This window comes from Colias philodice, chromosome 15, assembly GCF_061535455.1.
Source record: "Colias philodice isolate Cphi_HAF_F1 chromosome 15, ilColPhil1 Martin Lab GWU primary, whole genome shotgun sequence".
In the NCBI taxonomy this organism is placed as follows: Eukaryota; Metazoa; Arthropoda; class Insecta; order Lepidoptera; family Pieridae; genus Colias; species Colias philodice.
The window spans coordinates 10,552,139-10,579,309 of record NC_143100.1 but is presented as its reverse complement, the minus strand read 5'-3'; the positions used below and the strand labels follow the sequence as shown (position 1 = coordinate 10,579,309).

Below are 27,171 nucleotides of genomic sequence, written 5' to 3'. Positions count from 1 at the left end.
TAATTAACGATTACCTGTGGGCGATACTAACATCCGAATGTACTCAACTTTTTTTTGTTCACGCACTTTAAATATTCACTTCAAGTACTTTAGAAATGAAATACCTACTTCAGACTAACCGCACTTGTATACTGTATGTTATACACGAACACCATTAACAAATTAAGTGTTAACAGAAAAATAAATATTTATTATTTATACGCTCATGGCATCTGAAGTAGAATTCAACTTTTCACTCAAGGCTGTAATGTCAATCATAACTTCTAAGGGATCAATCCATTTAACATAATCCACCCCTTCAGAAATTCCTTCTGTAACCGACTTGATCTCGTAAAAAATTCAAAGATCCGTATGGAGAGCAAAGTAAGCCACTGACGCCGTCAATTTTATAAAAAACGGCGTTACAATCGCGACGCAGGTCCCTCTAAAAGGGATATGCAAAGAAATGTATTCACGGTGGAAAGAGCTTTCGTTTGTAGGTCAAAGCGGCGTCGGTAACTGGAGTCCGGGTTAGTGCCGCCCTCCGACGCGACACCCCGACTTTGAAATTGAGAGATGTTACGGAAGCAAGCGCCGCGGGTGATTTTCCACCCCTCGATCCTGTGAACTGGCTACCGACATCAAAGTGCAAAATTTTATTATTACATTACGTGTACATGACGGCAAAGCACTTCTACTTAGAGATTTAATCTAGCGTCGAGTCGTTGGTCGATTAACTGGTAAAAAAAAGTTTAATTTGATAATTTCCTTGAGTCCAGAATGTTCCTAAAATATTAGGGGAAAATATCACAATTTTCTACTCTGTTTTTACAGAGAATTGTGGTACGAAAAACTCTGTAAAGTTTCAGATAGTAAATAGTAGTAGTAATATTAAATTAAAAGTTAGAGAAAAAGAATGTACATATTTATATATCCCGTGCACGCAAAATGGTGTCCAAAGGTCGAACATTACGGGCTCGTGCCCAATCTGTTACAGCAGAGATACTGCAGTAATTATTCAGTTAAATCCTAATTAAATGTCATAAAACGTCGGTCATTGCCGTCGTAATGGATTTTGCACTCGAGTACTGAGGATAATAATACGAGATCTGGTTACGATAACCTTACCTCACCTTTGAAAAAATAATTAATCAACGTTCCGGACCAGCTAACAGTGCCGGTAAAGATTTCGCTTTGATTTTAATGACGTTTCTAGTAAATTAATAGAAGAAAAACTTCTGGATATCCTCCATTTTGCAATTTATTGAATGGTTTGAAATATTAGTGGTGGTATAACTAATCCACGGAACTGTTGGACAAATAAAGAAATTGTTTCTTTCAACACAAGCTTATTAAGAACAGCGTGCAAAACAGATAAGCGTTAAAATGTAAATTAAATTAGTGCGCGATGAGCTAAATATAGTAAAAGCATGATAAATCTAACACAAAGAAACGAGTAAAACTCGTAGTAAACGAATCCGTGGCGCAGTGCATACAATAGTGTCAGAGGAGCATCGCCCAAAAGGGCAACCAAGGACACCGCGGCCGCGGGCGTCGATCTCGGACTCGATGATATGATTGTTCAGGCCGATAACACCATCGTCTAACAGTGGTACGAAACTGTGCCAAGAGATCCATTGCACGCTGTAGTCATGTTGTCCACAAGCACGCATCAACACGCTCAATGTAAGCAGCAATGCATGCAACTCATTTCATCATCATCGTTTGTATGTTAAATGTTAATGCATCCGTAAATCTAACTAATGGGTTGCGGTCGAGTTCGGATTAGCAAACATCGAAATTCTGTAAACGAACGAAGTTTTCATTAATATTTGTACGTTGATGGCAATAAATGTTTTATGGTTAACAGCATTTATGAGGTTTTTGTCTATATTCAGGAAGTTTTATTGTCCAGGCCGTTGCACTTCTATTTCAATAGTGCTTAAAATCGTTGTTGTTGATTTCTCCTTACGACTTCACATAAAAATAAAGGAGACAAACAAAACAAAAGATTTATCCAGAATTCGTAATGTATGAGTTTACAATCGCCAATCCATTGCGATTCGAGTAACACGTGTAAACAAAATAAAGGACGGGCTATCTGGACGCAGCCGTACATAGAAACACACTCAGGCGCGGCTCGGTCCGAGTATGATAAATGAACGGGCTAACCCCGCTCTCATTCTTCTCTTTGCTCCACGCACAAGGGGGTGTGGGTGGAGATATGACATTAATGGAAATAAGTGACAGCGCAAAAACCTCAAGGGGAATTGATTAATCAAACACGAGTGAGCATTGGAAATCTGTGGTTTTGCGAAATAAGCCGCTTATAAAGTTGGCGAATTTCCGACAGGAGGTAAATAACCTTTACCTATTGACTTCAGATTGCACAATATTTGTTTGTGTATTGGACATTGTAATTAAATTTTTGGATCGTCTAAATTACATTATTTTATAAATTTTACACATTTTCACTTATTTGCCTATCTCTAGAGTCTAGAACTTAATTTATAATTTACAAACTGAATTTCATCCTATTTTTTTGGAGAATACATTTATTCCAAGGAATTTGGAGGTTAGGATATTATACAATCTCTGACCCTAAGGCTCTGACCTTTTCTATTTTATCACAACTGCATAAAGTGTCATTTATAATCCTTAGTGATTAATTGTTAATTAAATTCGCTGTTGGTACGTAAATCATCACTCGATGCAAATTTGTCCTTAGGTATATGACTTTACAAAAATATAAGTAAGCCAACGTATTTAAAATGAAGTTAAAATAAATTATGTAGGGGTGGATGACATTTTGAACAAAAGAATTAAGTAATTAATTTTGCATAATGAATTTCGAGACAAAGCAAGTAAAAAGAATGATTACGTTTTCTGTGCACACGATGTCCCCGAGTGCGGTAAACTCGCTTAAAGCAACGAGCTAAGGTTCACACTTTGATGTGGATAAATTTAATTATACGCTATGTTAACTTGGTATTCCATAATCCAAAGGATACCGGAGACAGAGTAGCCACAAAGCGTCGCCGAGAATACGCAAACAGGTGTCGAGTCCGAGGTTATATTTGCATATAAATAGAGTTCCTGCTTAACTGTAACAGGCTATCGTCTCTTTCGCTCGTGTTAGTGTGTGCTCGGTTAGAGAAGCGCGTGGTCTGCGGAGCCCCGGCATCGGCACTTCGCAGCGCACGCACTCGTGTAGTCTGCACGCTAGCTCCAGGACAGGCTATTTGTGAACGGTGATGTAATGTGGACGATACAGTGGCTCGTCACCGTAACCTCTATTATTTTATAGCTGACGAATTGAACGTCGTTATCGGCCGGAGTGGCCTTCCTATAAATTCGATTGTATCGTTGCTATTTTAAATTAACGTGAATTCTATTAGCCTAGGACAACCTAATTAGTATTTATGTACTGAATTGTTATCGATTTATTTACTCAGCGTAGGAATTAAAATACATTTTAATTTATTTTGCATTCGATGTCGATAATACAAAATAAAAAAAGTTTGTGCGATCATTGGTCGATCGGCAATCGATCCGGTTCCCCGTCTCTTCCGTTATCTCTTTAATAGTTCGTCTATTACATCATAAGAATGCTGCCTTAGTGCGTGACCCGTCTGCGTAGGCGCAGGTGACATGCGAACTGTAACTCTGACATCTAACAACGTAACTACATTCTCGTTCCCGGTACCCCTGTTATTTGTTGTTCTTGTTTTTTCCAAACGTTTTCTATTTGTTCCGTCGTTGGGGCCGTTTTTTGCTGGGTATCGTTCGTCCTCGAAGGTTCAGAGCGTTTTTACTGGAAGTGGGGGCGAGGGTGCGCGGGAGGGGGGTCGTGCCGCGTCCCTCCCCGCCGCGCGGCTCGTCCTTGGCCCGAGCGTTCACCTTGGCGCGCTGCGCTGCCGCACCACAGGTAACAAAGTTCCGCGAACTACGTGATTTCTATGGCTGTCCGAAAGTGGATCCCGGAGTAGGTATCTCTGGACCTACTCGCTCGGCGCTAATGTTACTAGGAACTTTGTAATGAAACACTATGAACTACCCTCTGGCGAAGACCTCCATACGAGCGCACGCTGCTTACTTTACAGATACCTAATGCCTTCGGACATTAGAACAGAATATGATACTTTATTCACGGAAGCTAATCGATGTGGTGGTCTTAATATAATGTCGTGTATTTCTGTGCTGTTTGTTCTACTTACGATATTCGAATTTACAACCTCCCCGCGGCGATTTTATTACTTTCGTCATTCTCGAACATAATAAAATAAATGTTTCATTGTCGCTTTCGATTGCGCTAAAAATAGGCGATACACTGCGTTGGTATTTCTTAGTTCATATTAGCGTATTGTTTCAGGAAGACGGTTGCGATACTGAATGTATGAATAGAAAAATTAAAACATGTAAAACTTAAATGTCTAATTACTACTGTAACGTAAAAAGAGTTTGCAATTGTTAAAACAATGGTTTCTAATTTCTATGAATACTACATATAAGGAGTTTTCAACAGATTTACTTTCCAAGAACAGAGATAAGGAATGTAATTTTTAAGTTGTTTTCAAGGAAATAAGATAAATGCTTAGATAAACTCGGCGAGTGCGGGGGGTCGACTGAGAAAGTTTTTGTATGTGGGTACATTACGACGTTATCTTTGGATTAACAGTCGCGTATTATGACTAAGTGCGAGCGAATGCTTTAAAGAGCGCATCAAGACGAGCTGGCATTTCTTATCCAATTCTATTTTTACAGCGTTTTTACGGCCTCTACGTTGATTTACTGCTTTAACTCTACATTTGTGGCTTACAACAGAATATTTCACTCGGGTTATAGGCATTTTAGTGCCTTCAGTACCGGCCGATGCCTGTCTTGGTTCGTTCAACTGCCCTATTCTTATATCAGCCACGTTTGTCATAAAAGTGCACCAGTTTTATGTCGCTCGCGGTTTATGCACTGCCGTCGAATGCAACGTGAGACGGCCGTCGACTGACGAGCTAGGACGGAGGACTCGGAGCCGGTCGCAGCTCGTCGACCGTAATCTTATCGCGTTTGAGGCCGGACATAGGAAGGGCATTAATTTGAACGGTCGTCGTGAAGCGGCCGAAACCGGTCGGCCGTCCGTAAATAATGGATTAGAGGTGCGAGGGGCGAGGTGGGGGGTGTGGCACGCACCGGCAGCGCGCGCGGGCGCGGGGGGAGCGGCAGTGCGGGGGGGCCTGCGCCTCCTGTCAGCTGTTGCGCGCCCGGGACCACGGCGCACTGCCGCCAATGCATCGGTGTTCATAGAGCGCGCCGCCCGTGTGTGCCGCGACTGCCGCGACAGTGCCGCGCAGTGTCCTCGTGTACTAGTGTGCCAGTGTGATCGATAGTGTGTGATGGCGAGGATGTGCAGTGCTCTACCGTTGCGGAGCTGACCGCCGGCGCTGGGAGATGCGAAGTTATGTTACACCATCGACCGAGGTGATTATCCGGAGCCTTACACGCCATGCATGAGCGCGAACGGTCGCCCCGTGACGATCCTTGTCCGATAGCCCGCCGTTCGATCGCGATCGGTAAGCAACGCCGGCACAATATTTGGCGCTTTTTTACGTTAGTAGCGCAAAGGGCGAAGTTTTTTGTCACGTCTCAACAATAATAATATTATTGTCACCCTATTCGGCAAGGGACGTATTGTAATTTTTTATGCAGTCGCTTTTTTAACAGTTTTGGATGTATTGTAAAAACTTCTGGGTCTTATAAATATCAAATTACGTATACGAACAGTTGAAGAACTTGTAGAACTTATTTACTTGAAGAACTTATTTATTAACTAAAGCCAACTTATTTACTAAATAAAAGTGTTGTAGTGCGTAGTAACCATTCATAACAATATGTGAGGATAATGTATGTCTAGGAAATGTCCTCTGTTTTCCTGGAAACCGATATTCAGCATAATAATACATATTATTGCTAACGCTATAATTATTGTGCAACCTTCAACTAAATCTATGTTGAGACTCTGAATTAATTTTGACATAAATAATTATTAATTTGTAAAAGTTTAAAAAAGAATAGGTAATATAGCTAGTTTATTCAAATTATAGAATTTCGTGATACATGTTATCTAACGGTAATAAAAAGGATAGGAAGGATATAAAAGATATAACTTTCTAGAGTTACAAGAGAACTATATTTAAGTTCTTCCACGCTTTAAACTTCTAAAGTAAAAGTGAAGCAAAAGCACAAACGCAAAAGAACACGTTTCTGCAAACATACAATTACTTCGCAATAAACATGATGATTGCAATCGAGCAAAATCGATATTCATAAGTCAAAACAAAATAACAATTTGTTTACGGATCGCACGCTGCACTCAAGGCATTACGCTAAAGGTCTGGATATGGCAGGTGCATCAAGCACCTTGTGGCCGACCTTCCGGTTTTCCTTACAGAATAATTTATCTATACTTTATCGCTGTTCATCTATGACTAAAAAGGCATGAGAAGTACGCGGCAGTCACTTCGATCAGGGTTGTCAGACGTCAATTAGAATTTAACAACGATTTGCAGGCACTTGTAATTGCTAGGAATTAGTTTTCTGTTTCTAGTTCGTTGTCTATACTTGTTTGATGAACGTGGATCATTAGATACTTTATAATTATCTGGCTGTAAGGTTTATGATTGTAGTCTTACTGTTATTGTATTCTATTTCTTATACCTTTTCATAGTCTTGTAAAAACATAATTTCTACTAATTTGCTGTGAAATTATTTCAGTATTTGATTAACATCGAACTTTCTGATCTTTGTGTCATCAAATGACAAGATACATAATTATGAATCACTATAGAACGATGAGTAAAATATAATTTCTCAAATCGACACACATTTTCGCAACCTCAGTCGTATAGAAGCAGGAAATAATTGTAATTCCTCACGTATCTGTGGGACATTGGTCACGGCATCCTTGCGGATATTATAACTCTGCTCATTGTTATATAGCTTCCCAGTAATAAGGCTTATTACGTCTTTACTCTTTGTTTCTTTGTGATTATAACATTTCTTGCTAGTAGATGCATTTCTTGTTACAGATGTTTTGAGTCATGTAATATTGTTACGATAATTACTTTTATGGCCGAGAGGCAAACAAAAGATAAGCGCATTAGACAAACTAAACATTAGGCTTTCTTTGAAGCTTTTATTATCTTTACAACATAGTATAACGTTTCGACTTAAAGTTAAAGGTACATTACAGTTATGTGATTCATTTCTCGGTATTGAAATGTATCATAAAAGATTTTTTTACATGATTCCAAATAAGTAATAGCAGTTTAAAATTCATGGAACTTGTCTCTTTATAAGCGTTTCAATATAAACATCATGGTAGTAGCAACATAACACGTTGATTATAATTTTGTCCACATAATTCATGCGTAGAATAAAATTTAATTGATATTGTTATGTTCAATTAAATTATAATTACTTAATGAATAAACTTAATTTAGATGTAGAGAATGTGTTTAAAAACTACATTGTCCTCAATTAATATTCGTTGTACAAATGTAGGAATGTACACGGTTCGTTTTAAAATAGATCTCATAATAAAATTAAATAGTTACATAGGTATGCATATTCATGTTCATACAGGATTTTGAATGTTTACGCGTACAGGAAATATTAGCACATTTGATGTTATCGCATATTACGTATACGATGTCAACGAACGCCACGCTCCTATTTCATTTCAATGTCATCTCGTCTGTGGAGCATTAGCTTAATAGACCGGGAGATACTGACACAAAATTTCGAGTCATTTGTAACAGGATGGCGGTTCTACAGGGGTCTTAGTACGCAATGACAAAAAGAAAAACGATGGCGTGAACGCTGGTACCGGCGGCTTAGTCGCGTGGGCGTTAGTCGAACTCGTCGGAAAATAGCGAAAGTCAAACGATTTGTAACAGTATGGCACTTATTTTTCCTGTAAGTTTGAGGATCAACAAATATAAATACAAAATTTCAAAGATCTAAGTGTTGGAAATCTTCACTTATATAAATTAATAATAAATTAAGTTTTCAAGTATAACAGCACTTTTTCCCCCTACTAGAAGTATGGCAAATATAATAATGGTCACATTTTATCAAATACTCTCCAAAAATCAAAATGCAATACTGGTACAAAAAGTTTGGCGAAATAAAAATTTTTTGCAGATTTTCGGCGGTATGGCGACCATTTGGAATCGTCCGAAAAGTATGGCATGGCGATTTTCGTAAATGGCTGCACGACGATAGTTACCTGTGCAAAAGTTAGCCTGGTACAAATGGTTGAATGATTGTTTTATTTAAATCAACACATTCGCGTCGGTATGGCGGGCTGTAAGTCACACCGGAAAAGTATGGCATGACACTACCGCCTACTACTTTTTTATGGGCTATCGGTAAATTCTAAAATTTTTGTGTTACAAATCGTTTGACTTTCGCTATTTTTCCGACGAGTTCGACAAACGCCCACGCGACTAAGCCACCGGTACCAGCGTTCACACCATCATTTTTCTTTTTGTCATTGCGTACTAAGACCCCTGTAGAACCGCCATCCTTGTTACAAATGACTCGAAATTTTGTGTCAGTATCTCCCGGTCTATAATGATTCATCGATAATTTAACGATACGAGGCATCTGCTAATGAATTATTTATGAGTATTGTCTTGCCAGCGTTTTTGTCATATTGTTATTTCGGTAGATTTAACGGTTCAGTTCGCGGAGCTGGTAACGGATAGTATTTTAAATCCTAACTTTTTGTTGCCTATGTTAGTTGTTACACTTGTTCAGGTTGTGTGGCTTTATTTGGAATGTGCATGTCATTAAGATACGAGTTTTAAAAGGGTAGAGTTTGTGATTATGGGATATTTCATTGCACAATATTCTATGAATTATGGTTGATATTATATGAATTGTAATGCCAAATTATTCGATACAGATCACGTTATGATCTGTATTATAATATTGTTATGGTTTATTTATACTTACGCAATCATTTATTTATTTTTACACGCACCTAGTTAAACAATAGTTCTGTAGTTTTTCTATATGTATTTAATTTATATAAATGATACTTATGTTACGTACATTAATAAAAAATAAGACAAGTAATAATTCACGGAATTCGTATTAAGTAACCCTACATTGATGTGCATCAGGCCGACTACCGAGTTTCTGTTTAATTTTTTCCATGCATTTTTTGTAAGCATCTCACACGCAACAAAGGGTTTTTTGTGCGTTTTTTTAACAATATAATCTTCAGCATGTTATTTTTTACGTTTTTGTGTTCACCAAAACCGGTCGGGACCGGTTTTCCACGGATCTGATGGTTTATCTTTGGAAATGCATTTATTTTGTTGCATTTTGTTTATTTTTTTGCAATGTCACATGTTGGTGCTATTTTTTTACTCGTTTTGCTCTTCCGGCTTGCTTTATAAGAATTCAATCTGTAAATTTATCTCGTGTATTTCTTTGCAATGTAATTCATGAATGCTGACAAATTGGCGCGGAAAATTACAATTTTTATTATAAAAAAGTGACGTTTTATATGAATGAATCAGGCGGTATGTTGAAGGTTCTTTTAAGACACTGAAAGTTTTAAAAATGAAATTATTAGCACCGGTAATATATCCTAAATAGGTATTGATCACAACGTAAGTAGAAATCTATCTTTGGAAAAATACCTAAAATGTCCGGTATATAAATTTAAAAATGTATAACAAGCCGGTAAAATATGAACCTATTTGTTATTTAAAACGTTCGATCAAATGCATGCTTGCAATCGTTAGAAATTATATCAAAAATTCTTCCAAATAGGTACCCTATAATCCACAAAAATGTTAAAATTTCATTTTTTTTCATATACACTTCCACACAATGACACAACACACACCCGCATAATATGTCAAAATAAACATAGACCTCTTTGAACAGTTCAAAAATCTACTAGGTGATAATGTGAACTTGTAACTTTGTAAGTAGCGCCCTTCTTGTAGACTTATTCAATCCCACGAACCAGTCCAACAGCCTACTGGCTCCGATATAGATACAAGTATTAAAAACATCAAGATAACACAAGAACGTAAAAACCAATTGAATTGTTTTAAGCGTACATTCCACGTCAGCGTAGTTGAAATCGTCCATTCATTAAACCAGACGTGTAGTAAACGACACTACAATGCGATTACATCATCACTTCATGTGTGTCAATGACCTCATCGGGTCACTAGGACTATTGTTCATTTAGTTCCTAAATTATTCTTAGATTCGATCTTTCTATTTGAACAAATTGCCTTTTATTTGGAGGATTTTCTTTATGATATTTGTGTCTATAAAATATTCAGCTGTTATTTTGGTGTCCAAAATTGGCCTATTGTGCTAAATTATTGGAATATTTTATTAACGTGTATATTTATTACATCCGTAGCGAATTTGTAATGTTTGATTTATTAATAATAGGTACAATTTTCTATTCGATGTTAAAAAAAATAAGTATATGTATTGTTAATTTATTATTTGTTTGAAATCATGACTAGAGATAGAAGATCGCAATATACAAAATCGTCCTATTAAACACAAAAAAACAAGCTGATGCATTAATCACTATTATACATAATGGATCATGTATAATTAAAGCAAAAAGCAACATTATGTTCGATAAAAATTAAATAATTTCAACACAAAACGAGTATAAATAATGAAGACAATTTCGCTAAAAGTCAAGTTTGACAGATCGATTATTTAATCGTAGTATTTATAATTGAGAGTGGAATGTTGGGGCTCGACAAATTGTCAGTTAACCGGTTGTCATGTTTACCGCATTATTGATTTATTGTTAACGTCTTAATATTCATAGCTACTTCATTAATCGTTAAATATTTCGTACAATATATTATTTCGTCAGGTAGCATCACGTAGTACATAGTAACTCAATGGTGGCATCAATAAATCTTGTTCTTCAATTAAACTTTTCGTCTTCTTCTTTCTTTATTTCGTTCTGTGGCATTTCGTTCTTTGAGAGAGACATCTTGAGAGCTTTTTGACATCAATTGTGTAACAATCGGTATAAATTAATATAAAGAAAAAGGACTCACTAAGGACTGTTGTTACCACGATACTCAAAGCATATACGGTAAACGATAAGTTGTCATTTTCCAAACATCAATATCGAGGGTACATAAAAATCTCGTAAACATAAGAGTAGTATAATGTAGATGTGCCAATAAAAGCCCGAACCATTTATAAGTGAACAACACTCGTATTGAAGTGAGGCATATCCATTTTAACATGTGCTTTCTATATAAAATATTTTGTGTAATGTTTATAATTTCAAAATAACCTCTGCTCAACCATTTCTTTGATTTAAACCGACGCGAAACACAGTGCACCCAAACAAACAATTAAGACAGATATTGCGTTCAGAAATAAAGAAAAAGATTGGAGATAGGAACAGCTGTAATTTATTAAATCGTGAATGCGTTATACATCATGCGGTTCGCAGTAGCGTGGTACCGTGGCTGGACGGAAGGAGGGCATTATGCAATGAGACGAGCCTTTTGTTTCTTTACGTAAACATTGCTCGCTCAAGTCATCCCGTATTGAAAGCTGTTTGGACACCGAGTGATGTATGCTGATTTAGATTTATTGTTTGATGTTGGGCGTGGTATATGGTTACGATTTTGTGATGCTTTTTACATTAGAGTAAAGCTTTTAAGAGTATGTAAATAACAAAATTACAAGAAATTTGTTTGCTAACCCTTTTTCCAATTTTAAACACGCTGACTAAAAGTATTAAAAATCTATACAGTATACTGGTTTAGTGGTCAATGCATGTAGGATATATAATACTAGCTTCCGCCCACGACTTTGTACGTGCATTCTCGTTTTTCCCCGTTCCCACAAGAATTTCGGGAAATCTTTTCTTAGCGGATGCCTACGTCCTAACATCTACCTGCATGCCAAATTTCAGCCCAATACGTCCAGTGGTTTGGGCTGTGCGTTGATAGATCACTATATCAGTCACTTTTGAGTTTTATACATATAGATGTAGATCGGATTTATTAGTTACATTTCAACGAAAGATTGCATGCTAAAAGGAATAAAGGTACACGAAGGTACATAGTCAGGGACTGTCGCTTTCACACGTGTAACGCTGTGTTTAATAAGAAATCAATGCTTAGGTCATCGGTCAATTAGAGTAATTAGGTCGCGGGCTATATCCAAAATTATATTATTGGCATTCGACGGTATCGAACCAACTAACTGGAACGAAAATCAAAGGAAGATTTCAATTTCTCTACGGCTTCATAGTTCAAAGCTATTTGCATTTTTTGTGAAGAAATAATCGGTTTTTGGTTTACATCAAACGTATGTTACACACAATTCATTTTTTAAATTCATTTTTTAAAGTTACACACAATCACATTTTTTAAATTCTTGTACATTACACAAACAAAACCATACGAACACACATACACACACACACGCACACACACACACACACACACACCAACACCACACACACACACAAACACACACACACACACACATACATCCAATCTACCAATTTTAGAGTATTTTTTTTTGTTTACATTACCTTATTTTTTCAAGCTTTCTTTTAATTGCTAATGTCTAGTAATTGTTATGGAAGAGAAGCGCCTTCTAACACAAGTGAAATTTATCACTTAAATGAAGGCACTTACCTCCAACCCAAGATGAAAACTTGTTTAAAAGAAATAAACCATTTTTATTTTTATTTTTTTTTATTTATTTATGTTAAAAAATTAACGTCAGGATCGGTTGAAAAGCAGAGTGGTATAAAGCGCAACACCAAAAATATTATATTAATTATCTAATTAATATTATAATATGGAGAAGTTGAGTTAAATGTTAGTGAAAAAACGTAGAGGCTATTTCCAGAAAATAATGAAATAAACTTAAATAACGTAAAATATACGAATAAGGAAAACGATATAATTGCGTGTTTAATTAGCCATGAAGTTGTTCATTATTATCGTAACTTAGTTTTATTGTGTGTATTTCATAATTAATTTACAAAAACATTATTGTTTTCTTTTGTAGTTTAAATGCACAGAATTTTGACGTTGTATTTAGTTCGATTACGTCTGATTTTACTTTTTATTGTTTAAAAATTTTCGTCGAATGTAAGTAATCTATATTTATAAATTTCTAAAGAATTTTATTTTCTACTACTGTCCGCCCCGGCTTCGCCCGTGGTACATAATACAGTGCAACCTTAACCCTTAATTTGGCAAAGAATAAAATGTAATAAAATCAATTTTATTTTTATAAAACATTATTGCAGACATTTATAGGTGTTACAAAAAAATAGTGAAAAAAATATGGGAACTTCAGATTTCCTGAAAAACAGTGTATGTCACAGCATACATTGCCAAGTGCTCATAAAAACATTGAGGAAATGTGTTGTATGCCGGGACATACACTGCCAATTACAGTACAAAATGATAATAATAATACCAGAATGTTACTTTCCCACTGCTGGGCAAAGGCCTCTACTAGAATGAAAAAGAAAAACAAGGTGACAACGCCTAGAAATGGCCAACTTTACTAAACCCGCACATGGTAGTCTAATTGACAATTTCTAGGACATTTTCCAGTTACAAATCACAGACGGACTTGGCATTTTATACATAACACTGACGTTAGCTTTGAACATAGCCTACAACGACCTTGGCTGGTCATTGCCATAAAATGGCCAACATTGTCATAGCGTATTGTTATCAACAAAATGCAAATGACGACGGATTTTTCTTGATACCGTTTTAGAGACATCAAATCGGCTATGGGATCGTATCTGTACCGCAAACTCCAGTAATCGGTGTACGATGGCATACTAACAACACCCATTATAATATGAATTGCTAAAAATCTCGCAATTCATCTTCGGTCAAGCCAAGAGAACGCCCAGTTTTGAATACTGCGTATGAGTTTGTTTGCTCTACGATGTCTACTAAAACGTCAGGGGAAAAGAATTTATAGAAATAACCGAGTGAAGTTTTGTTTAATATGTCGGTGTGATCTGAGTCTTCTTCTACAGTTGCCTTGTGTCGAAAAACCGTTTTTTTCCACTGATAGTTCAGAGTGAACTTGGTGATTCGTCTAGGTCGTCTAACAGCAGAAAAAGTGGGCCGTTGCAATCTGGTATTTCTGGGACGCGACTTGGAAGAAGCCCTTATGCGAGCTGCAACTAAGCCAGTTATGGAGCCACTTGCTGTTGGTTCAGGCGGTGCGGGGGGTTCAGGAAGTGCAGGGGTTGCTGGGGTTGCAGGAGTAGCGGGAGTTGCTGGGAGTGATGGAATGTCACTCAGGATTGGAACTTTTTTACAATTTGGTTCTAGGGACGGGCTTGAATACACGCTTCGAAAAATGGGTGTGAGTCGAACATTCTGGTCAGGAGGGGGTTTTCATCATCATCTAAAAAATTGAGCCTTTCCATTGAGCTATCTATAGAAGGTGCAGAAGAAGATGTCGCGGAAAGCGGGGTGCGCACACGTAATGTGGCACACTGACGATGACGTCAGAACTTTCGCTACCGTCAGAGGGTTGCTCAGCAGGCACAAGCGCTAAAATTCTACCACCACGAGTTAGAAATGTTTGCTGCCGACAAAGAAAATAAAGCGTGCTATAAAACTAAGTAAATAAAAAAAGCATCCTCAAATTGGCAATGTATGCCGTGACATACAAACAAAATGGCGGGTGTTTCGTTACAAACTTGGCAGTGTATGTCACGTCATACATCATGTTAGTGATCAAAATAGAACCATTCAATGTAATAGAAACATCACAATTATTATCACACTTATTCCATTACACAATAAAGCATACATTTTAGTCATTACACCTGTCCTAAACTAAGTAATATTCATAATAATAGAATAAATATCTTGGACAACGCAGTTGACGTCCGCCGGGTAGCCATTTTTTTCAATTTATGTCAAAATAAATGTTGCTACATGTGTGTTTATTTTTTCTATCCAATAACAGTTAGTGTTGCAACATAAGAATGTTAATTTTCCACACGGAAGATGTAATTATTTTAACAATTTTTTTTTTTCAAGTTCATGTATGACGGTACATACAGTGCCAAATTAAGGGTTAATATAACGTACCTCAATATAACGATTTCCTCGATTTAACAAATTTTTCGTAATCCCCTTGAATTGTCCATAAGATTCAATATAAAATATCCCTTTACATTACGAACATTTTTTGCGAACAACCTCTTTATAACGAATTTTTAACTATCAAGAAAAGTATAAATACCTCTAATTAACGAATTTCGTCAACCCAAAACCTTTATATAAAGTTCAAACTAATGTAATGATTCGTTAATCTCATAGTATGTGATTCATGTCGCGACAGGTTTCGACATGCTTTTGTTCGTAAAACGATCATTTTTGTTTAATTTAAATTGGAAAGTAATGTGAACACTGCTGCTCGTCACTATTGTTAAAGATTCAAGTTGAAATGGATCAGAAACGTAAAAGACCTCTTTATAACGAATTTTAGACCAACCTAACCTCAACATAACGAACCTCAGTTCAACGAAATATTTGATTTAACGAATATTTATTTGTTCCCTTCAGATTTGTTATATCGAGGTTGCACTGTATTTACGTTTTCTCTACATAAGAACCATCCTCGTACTTCAAGGAATATAATAAAAAAATAATTATCGAAATCGGTTCAGCCGTTCTCGAGTTATGCGCTTACCAACACATTTTGCGATTCATTTTTATATATAAGAAGAAGATTACTCGTTTGAAATGCATTATTTATCCTTTTAGCATTCGTATATGTCTGTGGCTTATTTAGCTTTACATTTTTTTTCGACTGCCCAATGAACACATCCGAAACGTAATACGCAATACTTTCCGTGCGATAAATCGTTGACGAATTCCCACAGCCGACGTTAGAGGTCATAACGAGAGCTTTTGCATGTCAAGAAAATGATTAGTTTAATGGAGATGGTATCGCGGTATGGGGGTAATTTGTGGTGGGTCGTTGAACCCTGGACCTCGCCCGCATGGCTTTTGTCCACACTATACACTACACTCTACAGAGCAGACCGCATTGATTTTGTAAGACTGCAGGCTTGTGGTTAATATGTACTTAGTACATACTATGTAACTCAAATTGGCGTTTTGTACGGGCTGGCTGGTTGGTTGGGAGATTTTTTAGGTGTCGTGGGTTGTGGTTTAAATCAAGTGTTGTAGGTAATTGAATACGATTTGCTTTGATATTTTGTTTCTGATGTCAGTTGATTTAAAATAGAAGTAATGTGACGGAATATGTAAAGTTGATATATTGTCTATTTGGTAATTAGTTGCGTTTTAATAGTGCAATTCTGCAGTAATAATATAAACAACATATTATAGGTATTTAATATGATAGTAATTTTGTAGATAAATTCATCTTGACCTTTGAACTTAGCCTTATATCTTATTATTATGGAATGTATTGCGAGATTTGCGAGTAATACCTATCGATAGTTTGTGTAATCTGTAACAAAGCGCATCGTATTGCGCAAGTGTATGCGCGTGCGCATCGTCATTCGCACTTACACCGTTCAATGATGTCATTCCAATGAAGATTGCATTGGCAATACAATACTAATAATAACTGTATAATTTTATGAAGATAATTAAAATAATGAATTTGGTTGATTGTTAGTATATTTGAGCTTAAAACATTTTAACGTGATCGTAGCATAACCTAGTATCTAATCTGTGGCATATTATAGGTACCTAGTCTAGGAGTTAGTTATGCGTAAAAGTGATAAACTGATAATATTGATATCAGTCATACACGATTCGTATATTGTCATATACGATTTATTTGAATTCAATAAGGCCTGACCTGCTATTTGAATATTTTCCCAAACTCAAACTCAAACATTCATTTATTCAATTAGACTACTATTTAGTAGCACTTTCGAATCGTCATTACATAAGTATTTTTAAAACATTTACCACCGATTCGGAAAGCAGTATCCATGGAGAAGAATCGGCAAGAAACTCCATAGTTGCTCTTTTAAATCATGTCAATATTACATAATATGTAACTTATATCTAACTACATAATAATATATCATAATATGCCAAAGAACTGTCCTGTGGTTTTTACGCGATAATCCTCCATGGGTCATTATCGTCTATATATTCCTGAATACTGTAGTAGTACTGTAGTACCCAACTCACGTTTTCCGTTATCCTTTCCATGCATACTTACATGCCCTTGAATTAAAATGACACATCAAATAAATGACAAGAGGGAATTACTCATTTACCGATGATCCGTACTTTAGCTTTTTTATCAATTAATGCCATTAATTAGTCTCATATATAGTTATCATCTTTAGTCTCATATATAGTCAAGGATGTTTCCCAGCAACTAATTAACATGAATTACCATCAACTTTTATATTACCATTTTTTCTAATAATCAGGTTTAAATACATGACTAGACTACTATAAAAACTAGCGTGTTATGAGCAAATATGTGTGTCGTGTTTGTTATTTAAAATGCATTAAATATCTATTATTAAATTCTACATTAAGTATGGTTTCGATTCATTCGTGTAATCAGCCAATTACTAACCACAATGTAATTAGGATATAACTGTTACAGTTTACGCAAAACCTTACTAGGTTCCACGGTAATCGAGTCAAGTCTTTAACCTGAATACGCTAACCATTTCACTTTTCATATAGATTAGTGGCATACCGGCTGAAGACCTAGATGAATTAGTGCTTCAGTGATCTCATTTTATAACCGTAATGAAGTAAGGGTACGTTACATATGTTGGTCAGTATGTCAGTCATATACCTATCCCATCAAAAACATCCTGTAAAAAACCCAAGTCTCGCAGCTCAGTCTTTCTACCGTCAAAAGTTGTGAGATCCATGTAATACCAAGTCGGTTAATCTATTTAGTGTCTACTTGAAGGACCTTCTGTCTTAAGTTATTACATAAGTTATTATCATGCCAATATTAAAAATATTTAACGTTTTAAACAAATAGATCGACTTGGACATCGCATGAAAACAAAATGAATATTACAATATTATATTAGATTCTTTAGTCTCTCGCGCCTCACGCGATTGAAACTCTCGTTCCTGTTGGTCGCTGGCCCGTCGTGCTGTGTAGTGTGATACATACTAATAATCAAATCAAGCGATGTCCAAGTCGATCTATTTGTTTAAAACGTTAAATATTTTTAATATTGGCATGATAATAACTTATGTAATAACTTAAGACAGAAGGTCCTTCAAGTAGACACTAAATAGATTAACCGACTTGGTATTACATGGATCTCACAACTTTTGACGGTAGAAAGACTGAGCTGCGAGACTTGGGTTTTTTACAGGATGTTTTTGATGGGATCTCACTTCTTTTTGTAGAGCCTTTCTTTTTGATACCATCTACTTCTAACGACTTGATTAGTTTAACAAACTGCATAAATAACTTTGTAACATATATTTATTATATCGGATTACAAAGTTATTGATGCAGTTGGTGTATTTGGAAAACTGGACCGAAATTACAAAATATTTAAGTTTTCCCATGATTAAGACACTAAACTCTATATGTATTCCAAATATGAAGCTTCTAAGTCTGCTAGAAGTGCCTTGGACTTTTGATGATCGGTGAGTCAGTGAGTGACAAAATTTAGAAACTTTAACAAGTTGTCATTCTTAAACTACTGGTTCAAATTGACTGAAATTTTAAATATTCCGTGTTTATACAATGCCGGATTAGTTACTGAAGATTCAGGTTTCTTGCTTTATCCACAACCGAATTATAGGGGGTCGAAAAAGGCCCGAATTGCTTCGAGAAAAGGATGGTACGGCCGTGCCGCTTTTTTTTTGCTCGACTTGGCGGGGGCACTGCCGTGCCCCCAGATAACTATATTATGTATGTCACGGATTAGAAAAACCTTGCTCAAATTAGACTGCTAGGTTTCTTGCTTAGGATGTCTAGAATAAAAAGTTTGGATTGTAGGTGACGTTTGACGTCAAATACGACAATGACGCAGTTTTAACTAAGATAACAGATAAGAGTTAAATGCTTTTCTACTATTGTAACGTCGGTTTCAGAATCATTAGATGCAAGCAAACGTTCTAGTATCGTAACGAAAGCTATGCATGTACTCGGTGCATAAATTTTGACTACGTTACATGGTTAGATACAAATAGATAGTAGATATTTTATTAATATTTGAATATTTTCGTGACGATACAATAACCAAAAATGGTGTGTGCGACGTGTGAACGGTCGTCGACCACGTGACCGATCGCTTTATGTTAATTAAACACCGGATGTGCGCTTCCTCTAATTCAGGCGCAATTACGCGGCGACGCCCCGATTCTTTCCGAGCTTTTGTAAACGGAAGTCGTATTGTAATGCGAGAAATGTAAACTGTATTTGTCTGTTAGGAGAACCCATTTTTGGGCAGAGGGGATGGGATTAAAAATAAACTATTCTATTTCAAGTTGGATAGATTTTGCCTATGTCTATACATTATTCTTCTCAATCTCCGTACCCTTTACGTCGTAAATACGAATGTATTGAATAATAGCAGAATTGAAATTGATTGTTAATGTATTTCCTAGTGAAATAATACTTTATTACAGGTTAATTCGCTATCATGCTGCTTAAATGCAATTATATTACACCTGTGACAGCTGTCATCGCTCTAGTAATTTATTGGGTCAATTATGTCCTTTATCACGGAAATAAATTCTCTTTAAAGTTATTATAAAGTAATGATACCTTTCTATATTTTATACTTCTATAAAAGTGATATTTTATAGTCTTGACGATAGTCCTGATATTTAACTTTAAGAGAACTGAGCATTTAAAGCCAAATTAAATATTGAAGTGTCCAGTGAGTAAAGTGAATTATTTTCTTAGGTATAAATAGCCATAATTTAACAATCTATACTCCTTATTTGACCCTTGAAACAGTCCATAATAGAATGAACTATAATCAATTATTATTGATTAGATGTATACTAGGAACGATAAATAAATAACATCGTCATACAGATAAAGTTGTATTCTTAATAAATTAATAATGTGTCATGGTAAGCAGCAATTACAACCTCGGCGAGAAGTGTCAACATTATCTATTGTCTGTTTTGTGTTACACTTTATCGCTCTCATTAATTATGTTCAATATTCAATTAATACTGACAGGCTACTTGCTGATACCGTATTGATAACACGCAAGATGAACAAATCAAACATTTGTTATGACTGCGCGTGATAGATTGGTTTTGTTATTACACTGCATTAAATGTTCTTGAATATATGCTTCATTATAAACAAATACATATCAGAAACTTTAGATGTATCAAGTATTCACTTTTTGTCTTCTTAGAAGCTGAGCTTTTGATAAAAGTACTATTTTGGATTAATCTGCCGTAAGAACGATACGATGAAATATGATTTGTGCAAAAAAATTAAACAGTACATATTTTTCGTTTTGATTAAGTATTTACCTAATTTTATTTCCATTGTTTTCGATAACATTATTTTATCACAATACTCGACCTTGCTTATGCATTCCTGGTGTGTAAGCAAAAATAGCAGGCCTTTGGTATCGCGTTTCGCAGGAAGCTCTGCTAACGGTTAGAATTACAGAGTAGGTACTAAGCGAGGACAAAGAATATCATCACATGAGTGCATGCGATGATGACGTTTTTAATGTGTGTAAAGTGATACGGCGACGGAGCTTTTCATTGCAATTTTTTAGGTTATAAAGATTATAGGGTAAAAAAGCCCTGTTACTATACAAGATTTACGTATTTTCATAAATGATAAAATTTCATGTTAAACAATGATATAACTGTAATATGTATATTAAGAACACAAATGTATGAAAGGCTTGTGGAGAGTTATGTCACGAGAAGTTATATGTGTGAAGTGTCCTGCGTCCTCTGGAATAAAACTTTGGAGAGTAAGGAAGCGAAAAAGTTGTCGCGTAGGTGTATCATCTTGCAAAGTGTAAAATCACAAAGAAACATTCAACTTTATTCCTATTACACGCTTTGTATTTCTCGAAAGAACTTTTAACACATAAATTGCATTGCGTTTACAGCTACAATTAATAGCAATCACTGCAAGCGCAATTCATTAAAAGTCGATCTATTTATATTTTTTCATTGGTTCACATGATTTGCTTTGTCTCTGATTTATTACGCACGTTTCATTGAAATCATTCCGTTCTCGTTGACACGTAAGTCGTAATGCACTTGACATACAAGTTGATTGTTGTTGTTTTTGTTCGTAATCGTTCTGATAAGTCGAGAAAAAATGTATGAAGGTGATGTAAAGAATACGTCTTTAATTATTGTATAATTATATGTGTGGCTTTGTTGTTATTTGTATTACATGTATCTGATGATTTTGGTATTAGAATAGACATTATAGGAATGAATATGAAAGTTGTTCTGGATAATAAAAGATGTTGACTAGTTTCACTAAATTCTATCGGCAATCCACTTGACCCTTTTGAAAACGAATCTTTATTCAATGAGGGTCTGTCCAGTATTCATCCTTTAGTTAGGATATTCCAGTTTTCATAACCCGTTCAATATTTTTTCACTCTTTTATGTGTTTGAGTGGTCAATAAATCATTGTCATATATTATGATGATATCCTCATATCACTGTACACTTTCGTGTGTTTACTAAAGCTATCGCTTATCGGGGACAGTGCAACGGCCCTCGTTTCGCAATGATAAGATATCGCATGCACTCTCCTGTTATTCTATATTACGAAATGTTTACAGATGTTTATTCATATGTATATGTGGGTGGCTTGAGATGTATGGTTTGGTTTAATATATTAAAATATTATTTTAACATATTAATAAATTAGTGTTTTAGTTTAATGGGTACATAATTCAATTAAATGTTACTGATTTAATTTTAATGTCAGTACAATGAAATTAAAATGATTTATTATTTAATTTCATAAAAAATTCAAATAACAATGTATAATTTTATCTCGTAATTTCATTATTTTTAGCCACATCCGACCAAATACGGTTAACCAAAACAAATGCGAAAAATGTATTTTCCACGGTTATAAGCGGAAAAACAGACGCGTTTTATTTTTTATAGTGTTGATTACAATCTGATAACACGTTGTATGAGAACGGTATGTGGCGCGGCTCGTTTTTGTCGATTATCTAAGCTGTAACCTTTACTGGCCAATATGCATTATTGATATCGGTCTAGGCGTGGAGCTCGTACATTCAGATGAAGGTATTACAGATAAGAGATTATAAAGATCGCTGCATAAACGGTTGTAAATGATAAAAACATTACATAAATGGTCGTGATGTCTATTATAGGTTTATAAAACACTACTTATGTTTGTGAGCATGTTAAGTTCGAAATTGGTGTGGAAATATGTAGATTTAAGCGCTGGTTTTTTATTCAATAATAATTATGATATGAATTAAATCTGACCGAGGTTAACAATAAGATTAATTCTAGTACAGGAAACGAATACAGTTTTTACTTGAAAACAAAGCCGAAAATACGATAAAATTTAAATAAACAGACAGCTCTTATACTAAACATAGTGAGTTGTCTGTAAACTTAGTATGGAAAGGCATCGAAACGATACGAATATGGAAGTAATAGAGAATGGATGTATGATGGATGCTGTCTTCAAGGCCTAAGCTAACTACCGGTATTGACGTTAATATATCTCTGCTTTTTATGTTTGTTTTAATATATATGGGAATAAATAAATCAATTATTCTTTATGGCGAGCTTTAGCTATAAATATTAAAATGACATTTACGAGTTAATAATAAAAATATCTATAAAATATAAAATTCATGTGTAGAGTGACCTTTTTCTTTTACGCTTTGTCTTTATACTACTAAGCTTGATTTTTTGAACCTTTAGTTTAAAATCTGATATTAATAATAACTATTGTAAATCCGTTGAGTAGTAGCGCTACAAAATATAATAGTTTTGCCCAATAATAAACATATTGTAAAAAAGCTTTGACTCTTCTAAAACGAATCTAAATTCAAACCGCCAAAGCGCGCTCGAGAGTATGTCGATTCAAAACGAATTGTACAGCGATGAATTTTACAATTTTATCGTATTAAGATTACAACAGTCTGTTAATTGGTTTTTGTCCCGTGATCCCTCGCGAGGGCGCTCCCCTCGGCGCAGTTTGAGATTCGAATTAGCATAGTTCGTTACGCGAAAGTAAATATGGCGCGTGTGTGCGCGGTTTGGGAGGTTTGTTTGGCCTTTCGGAGCTGGATGTTTGCGAGATTGTCAAATGGCTAGGTTAGATTTTTTAACGAGCTTTTTTAGACTCGAGAAAGCAAGTATTTGAAGCAGTGGTATTTTTGTTGTTATTCCGTAAATGCTGAGATATATTCCTGTAAAGAATCATGGAGAACAACCTATTATAAGTTGGCTGGTGTACCACCTGATTTTGTAGTTCTTTAAACAGGAAAACGAACTGCGTTCAGTTATAAATATCAATAAGTACATAGTACAATATACACATTTCTGGATACTAAAATTCATAAAATATGTCGTCCTACACTAATATCAAATTTCCACCAGAAGCTCCGTAATAGATAGCGGAGGCAGCGCGCTGAAACTACTCTCAGTCGATATGTCAAATAATTTGCCCGTCAGCTAAAAGTCCGTGAAATAGCACTGAAATAGATTGCGATTTGCGACATCGGCCGCTGACGGCGCTCATTCGGAAATGGAGCGCGAGACGGCGAGATTGCTTTTAAATCACATTAAGTGCTGCAGCGCTGCACTGGAACGAACTTTGCGTAGTGGCTGCAAATTTTGGGCTTGAGAAAGGTTAGGTGTAGCGATCATCGATCTATTTATAATCAGGGAACTAGTTACAACACCGTTTTTACTGATTAATTTTAGATGTACCTAATTACTGTGATGAGACTATGATTTTGATCGGATATAGAAACTACACATAACTTTCATTCTAACTTTAACCTTTTCTGCTTTACATTCAGAACAAGAAACTACTACATACTACTAATTTTCAGCATTCACCATTATGTAGTAGCATCGCGTTTCCATGAATGTACCTAAAAATGCCACGTCTATACAAATGTGTCTAAACTAAGCAGGGTAAAATCATGCCACACACGTGACACGACCCGCGTCCCTCTCCCTCGTATTGTATTGAAATGAGCCCCGGGCGTCTCCGGCCGATGTGTGACTAATGGTCTCTTATTTGCCTCACAAATACTGAAGACATCGGATGTATCGAAAAGTTGATGGACGAATCGAAACGATGTCCTAATGGTAGTCGAATAGTGTGTAGTGTGTGCACATGTTTATCGTCCTCCTGTCCAATAGGTTTTAATTGCTGTATCATTGGCCTATTTAATCTAGCCATGTTGTTTGAATACAATCCTTTCTTTAAACGAAGCATGTAATTGTTCGTTATAGTTGTTCTAGTGATGTTTGCTTGAAATATCTGTACGTCTTCAGAAATTCAATATTTATTCATCTTAACTGTGGCTTTGTCGGCACAATAATCGAATCAAATCCATTTATTAATGCTCATAACGATTTAGGGGTGCAAAATGATAACAAGCTCGCTAACGTAGTTTGGAACGTCACGGATGCGTCGCGGCGCGGGCGGCACAAAGGGCCCTTGTGGATTCGCCTATTTCCTGCTCAGACGCAGCCGGAACACAAGTCTTTAGCTTTCGTGTTTTCCAACTTGCGACGTATAGATAGACTTTGATGTTGTTGCATTGTATTTAGTATTGGTAGGTATTTAAAATATGACTAAATTGTGGTAGTTTTGGCATTAACAATAAAGTACGAACTATAATTATAATCTCTTATAATCTTAAATGTCTTTACTTTCTAGATGTAAATAATATAGCCTGATATTTATGACGATATAAATTACAATGCTATTTTAACTAAAGTTTTAATTAGGTACATTCATAAGTGTTGGAGCGTAAGAACATAATTATTATATTTAACATATTATAAAACTTCACATTATTTTAAATTAAAATGAATTGATTTCATTAAATTATCAAGTAAAAATACTGTTGACGTCTTTTAAAATAAATCTAGACACATTTTATGCAAATACATAGAGTGTGCTTCTTCATATATGCTTCTTCATAATTCTATTAATTCAACAAAACAAGGATATTATGGTTTTGTTATATTAAACTTAAACATTCAGCAACTTATTAATTCAGAAATGTGGAAAAACGATTCATAGTATATTTATTTTATGCCTTATGTCTATCGTAATTTAATTATCCTAAAACTTATTCATTCAAGTTGTACAGAAATTGAAACAAGCCGCAAGATGGGTAGATAACATTTACCACAAACTCTATCGGTGCTCGTATCCGTCTCAAAACTTGCCGTAGGAGCGTTTATCGAGTCTAGATTCGAGGAAATTGACTCTGAAAAGCGCCCGTGAGCGCTGTTTTCTTTAGATCCAGAGTTCAATTTTATTTAATAAAACTTATTTTGATATTTGAAACGTCGAAGTTGTGTTGATTTATTTTATGGAGTTCTTGTTTATTTTTATGTTATATCAGAGATAATACATCATGTTTAGATAATGATGTATAACTGATGTTGATAAGAACCACTTTACTAGCTATATTCAATGGAACACATTTGGGCGCTCCCGCTAACCTATTTTCGGGTCACGCAACAATAGACCATAAATCAACGAGGTTAAGTCGGAAATAGCGTATGACATCACTCCATAGCCTCGGAACGTAATGAACCGTAACTCAGTTACGAAATCCCATGAATATAAAACGCGTAAATAAATAGCAGATGCGCGAAAAACTCACCCTGTACTAACAGACACTTAGCATAATAATCGCGGGGGTGTGGCGGTGGGGGGAATAGTAAAAAGGGGGGTAGCTCCCCCCCTGAAACGATTCTCACGCGACGCGACATCGCTTCCTTTCAAGTTAATGAATGGATGTAAATATGAAGTGATATGTGTGTTGTGTGGACCGGTTGTGTCGCGAATTTGCGTACCTTGCATGTGTGTGTTGTTGTATATTGATGTGATATTGATTTGCATATTATTATTGTTTTGTCGCTTCCGTGTAACACCTTGTTATAGATACAACTTGTAGATGTGTTTTAAATTAGATTCATGTTTGTAAAGTTGTAATAAAACATCTATACATATGTATTAAATATAGCAATAGTTAAATAAAGATTTATACAAAGGATTCGATTAAATTAGATCAAAGCGAGATAACAGTTGTTGTACTTAATTGAATAAATTATAGAAATATATTTTCTGAAAAAAAAAAACAACCAGAAAAATTGTATTAGTTCATGAGACTTGCCAGTTGCCACCCTCTTTTTATAAAATTTTCCATTTAAACCATGTACAAATTCTTTGATATTTTAGTGTTACTATGGTGAAATTAAGATACAGTAATCCTACCTATGTTCATAAATCATTTAGGGTCTTCAATCAAGACCCTCTGGGATCGCGTCCCTTCTGTGGGCACATGTCAACTTTTGGGAAATTAAATATGGCTCCCGTGACTGCTGGGGTTCGTTTGGTTTTGATAGCTTTGTATATTTGACAAATTTTAAAATGATCGAGATCTAAAGCTGATAAATAACCATTTAATTTTCTTTCTTTTGATTAGGGACCGATATTTCAATGTCCAAGTAAATTAGTTGCAAGATAAAATGTATAGTCATCTTATATCGTTGGATAACAGAATCATTAGCTTATCGTCAATATTAATTAAATATTCTATACAGTTTACTAAGTATTATCGTTAAATTAAAATTTGAGAAGGAAAGAACCGGTTGTCATTAGTGGGGACACTTAAGAAGAATTTGAACAATTATTTACTGTTTGCCAGATTAGTTTATTATTGAAGTTTAAATTTATGTTTAAACACGATACAATTTGGGTAGACTTGAAAAGCACAAGAAAGAAACGTTATCGAAATATTATACCTACTAACTCAGTCACATTATTATTGAAGTAAAACTTCTTTAGGCGCGACTAGGGAGTAACTCAGATTTTTTTTCTGACGGAAGTAACGCTGTGTAGTTTCCGCCATTTAAAAAT

At 35.4% G+C, this 27,171-nt stretch overlaps 1 protein-coding gene across 4 annotated transcripts in view; it reads left to right on the top strand.

Moving 5' to 3' along the window:
- The window catches only part of jing (AE binding protein 2 jing), a 131,621-nt gene that overhangs the window by 86,711 nt on the left and 17,739 nt on the right, over positions 1–27,171 (top strand). Inside the window, exon 1 of one of the 4 annotated variants that reach the window (XM_089704034.1) lies at positions 5,222–5,451. The exons of 2 other annotated variants lie outside the window; for them this stretch is intronic. In XM_089704034.1, the coding sequence (XP_089560160.1) occupies positions 5,432–5,451 (20 nt within the window). In that variant the 5' untranslated portion in view covers positions 5,222–5,431. Of the gene's footprint in view, positions 1–5,221; positions 5,544–27,171 lie in introns of those variants that run through there. One more of the 4 variants, XM_089704035.1, reaches the window with a different exon arrangement.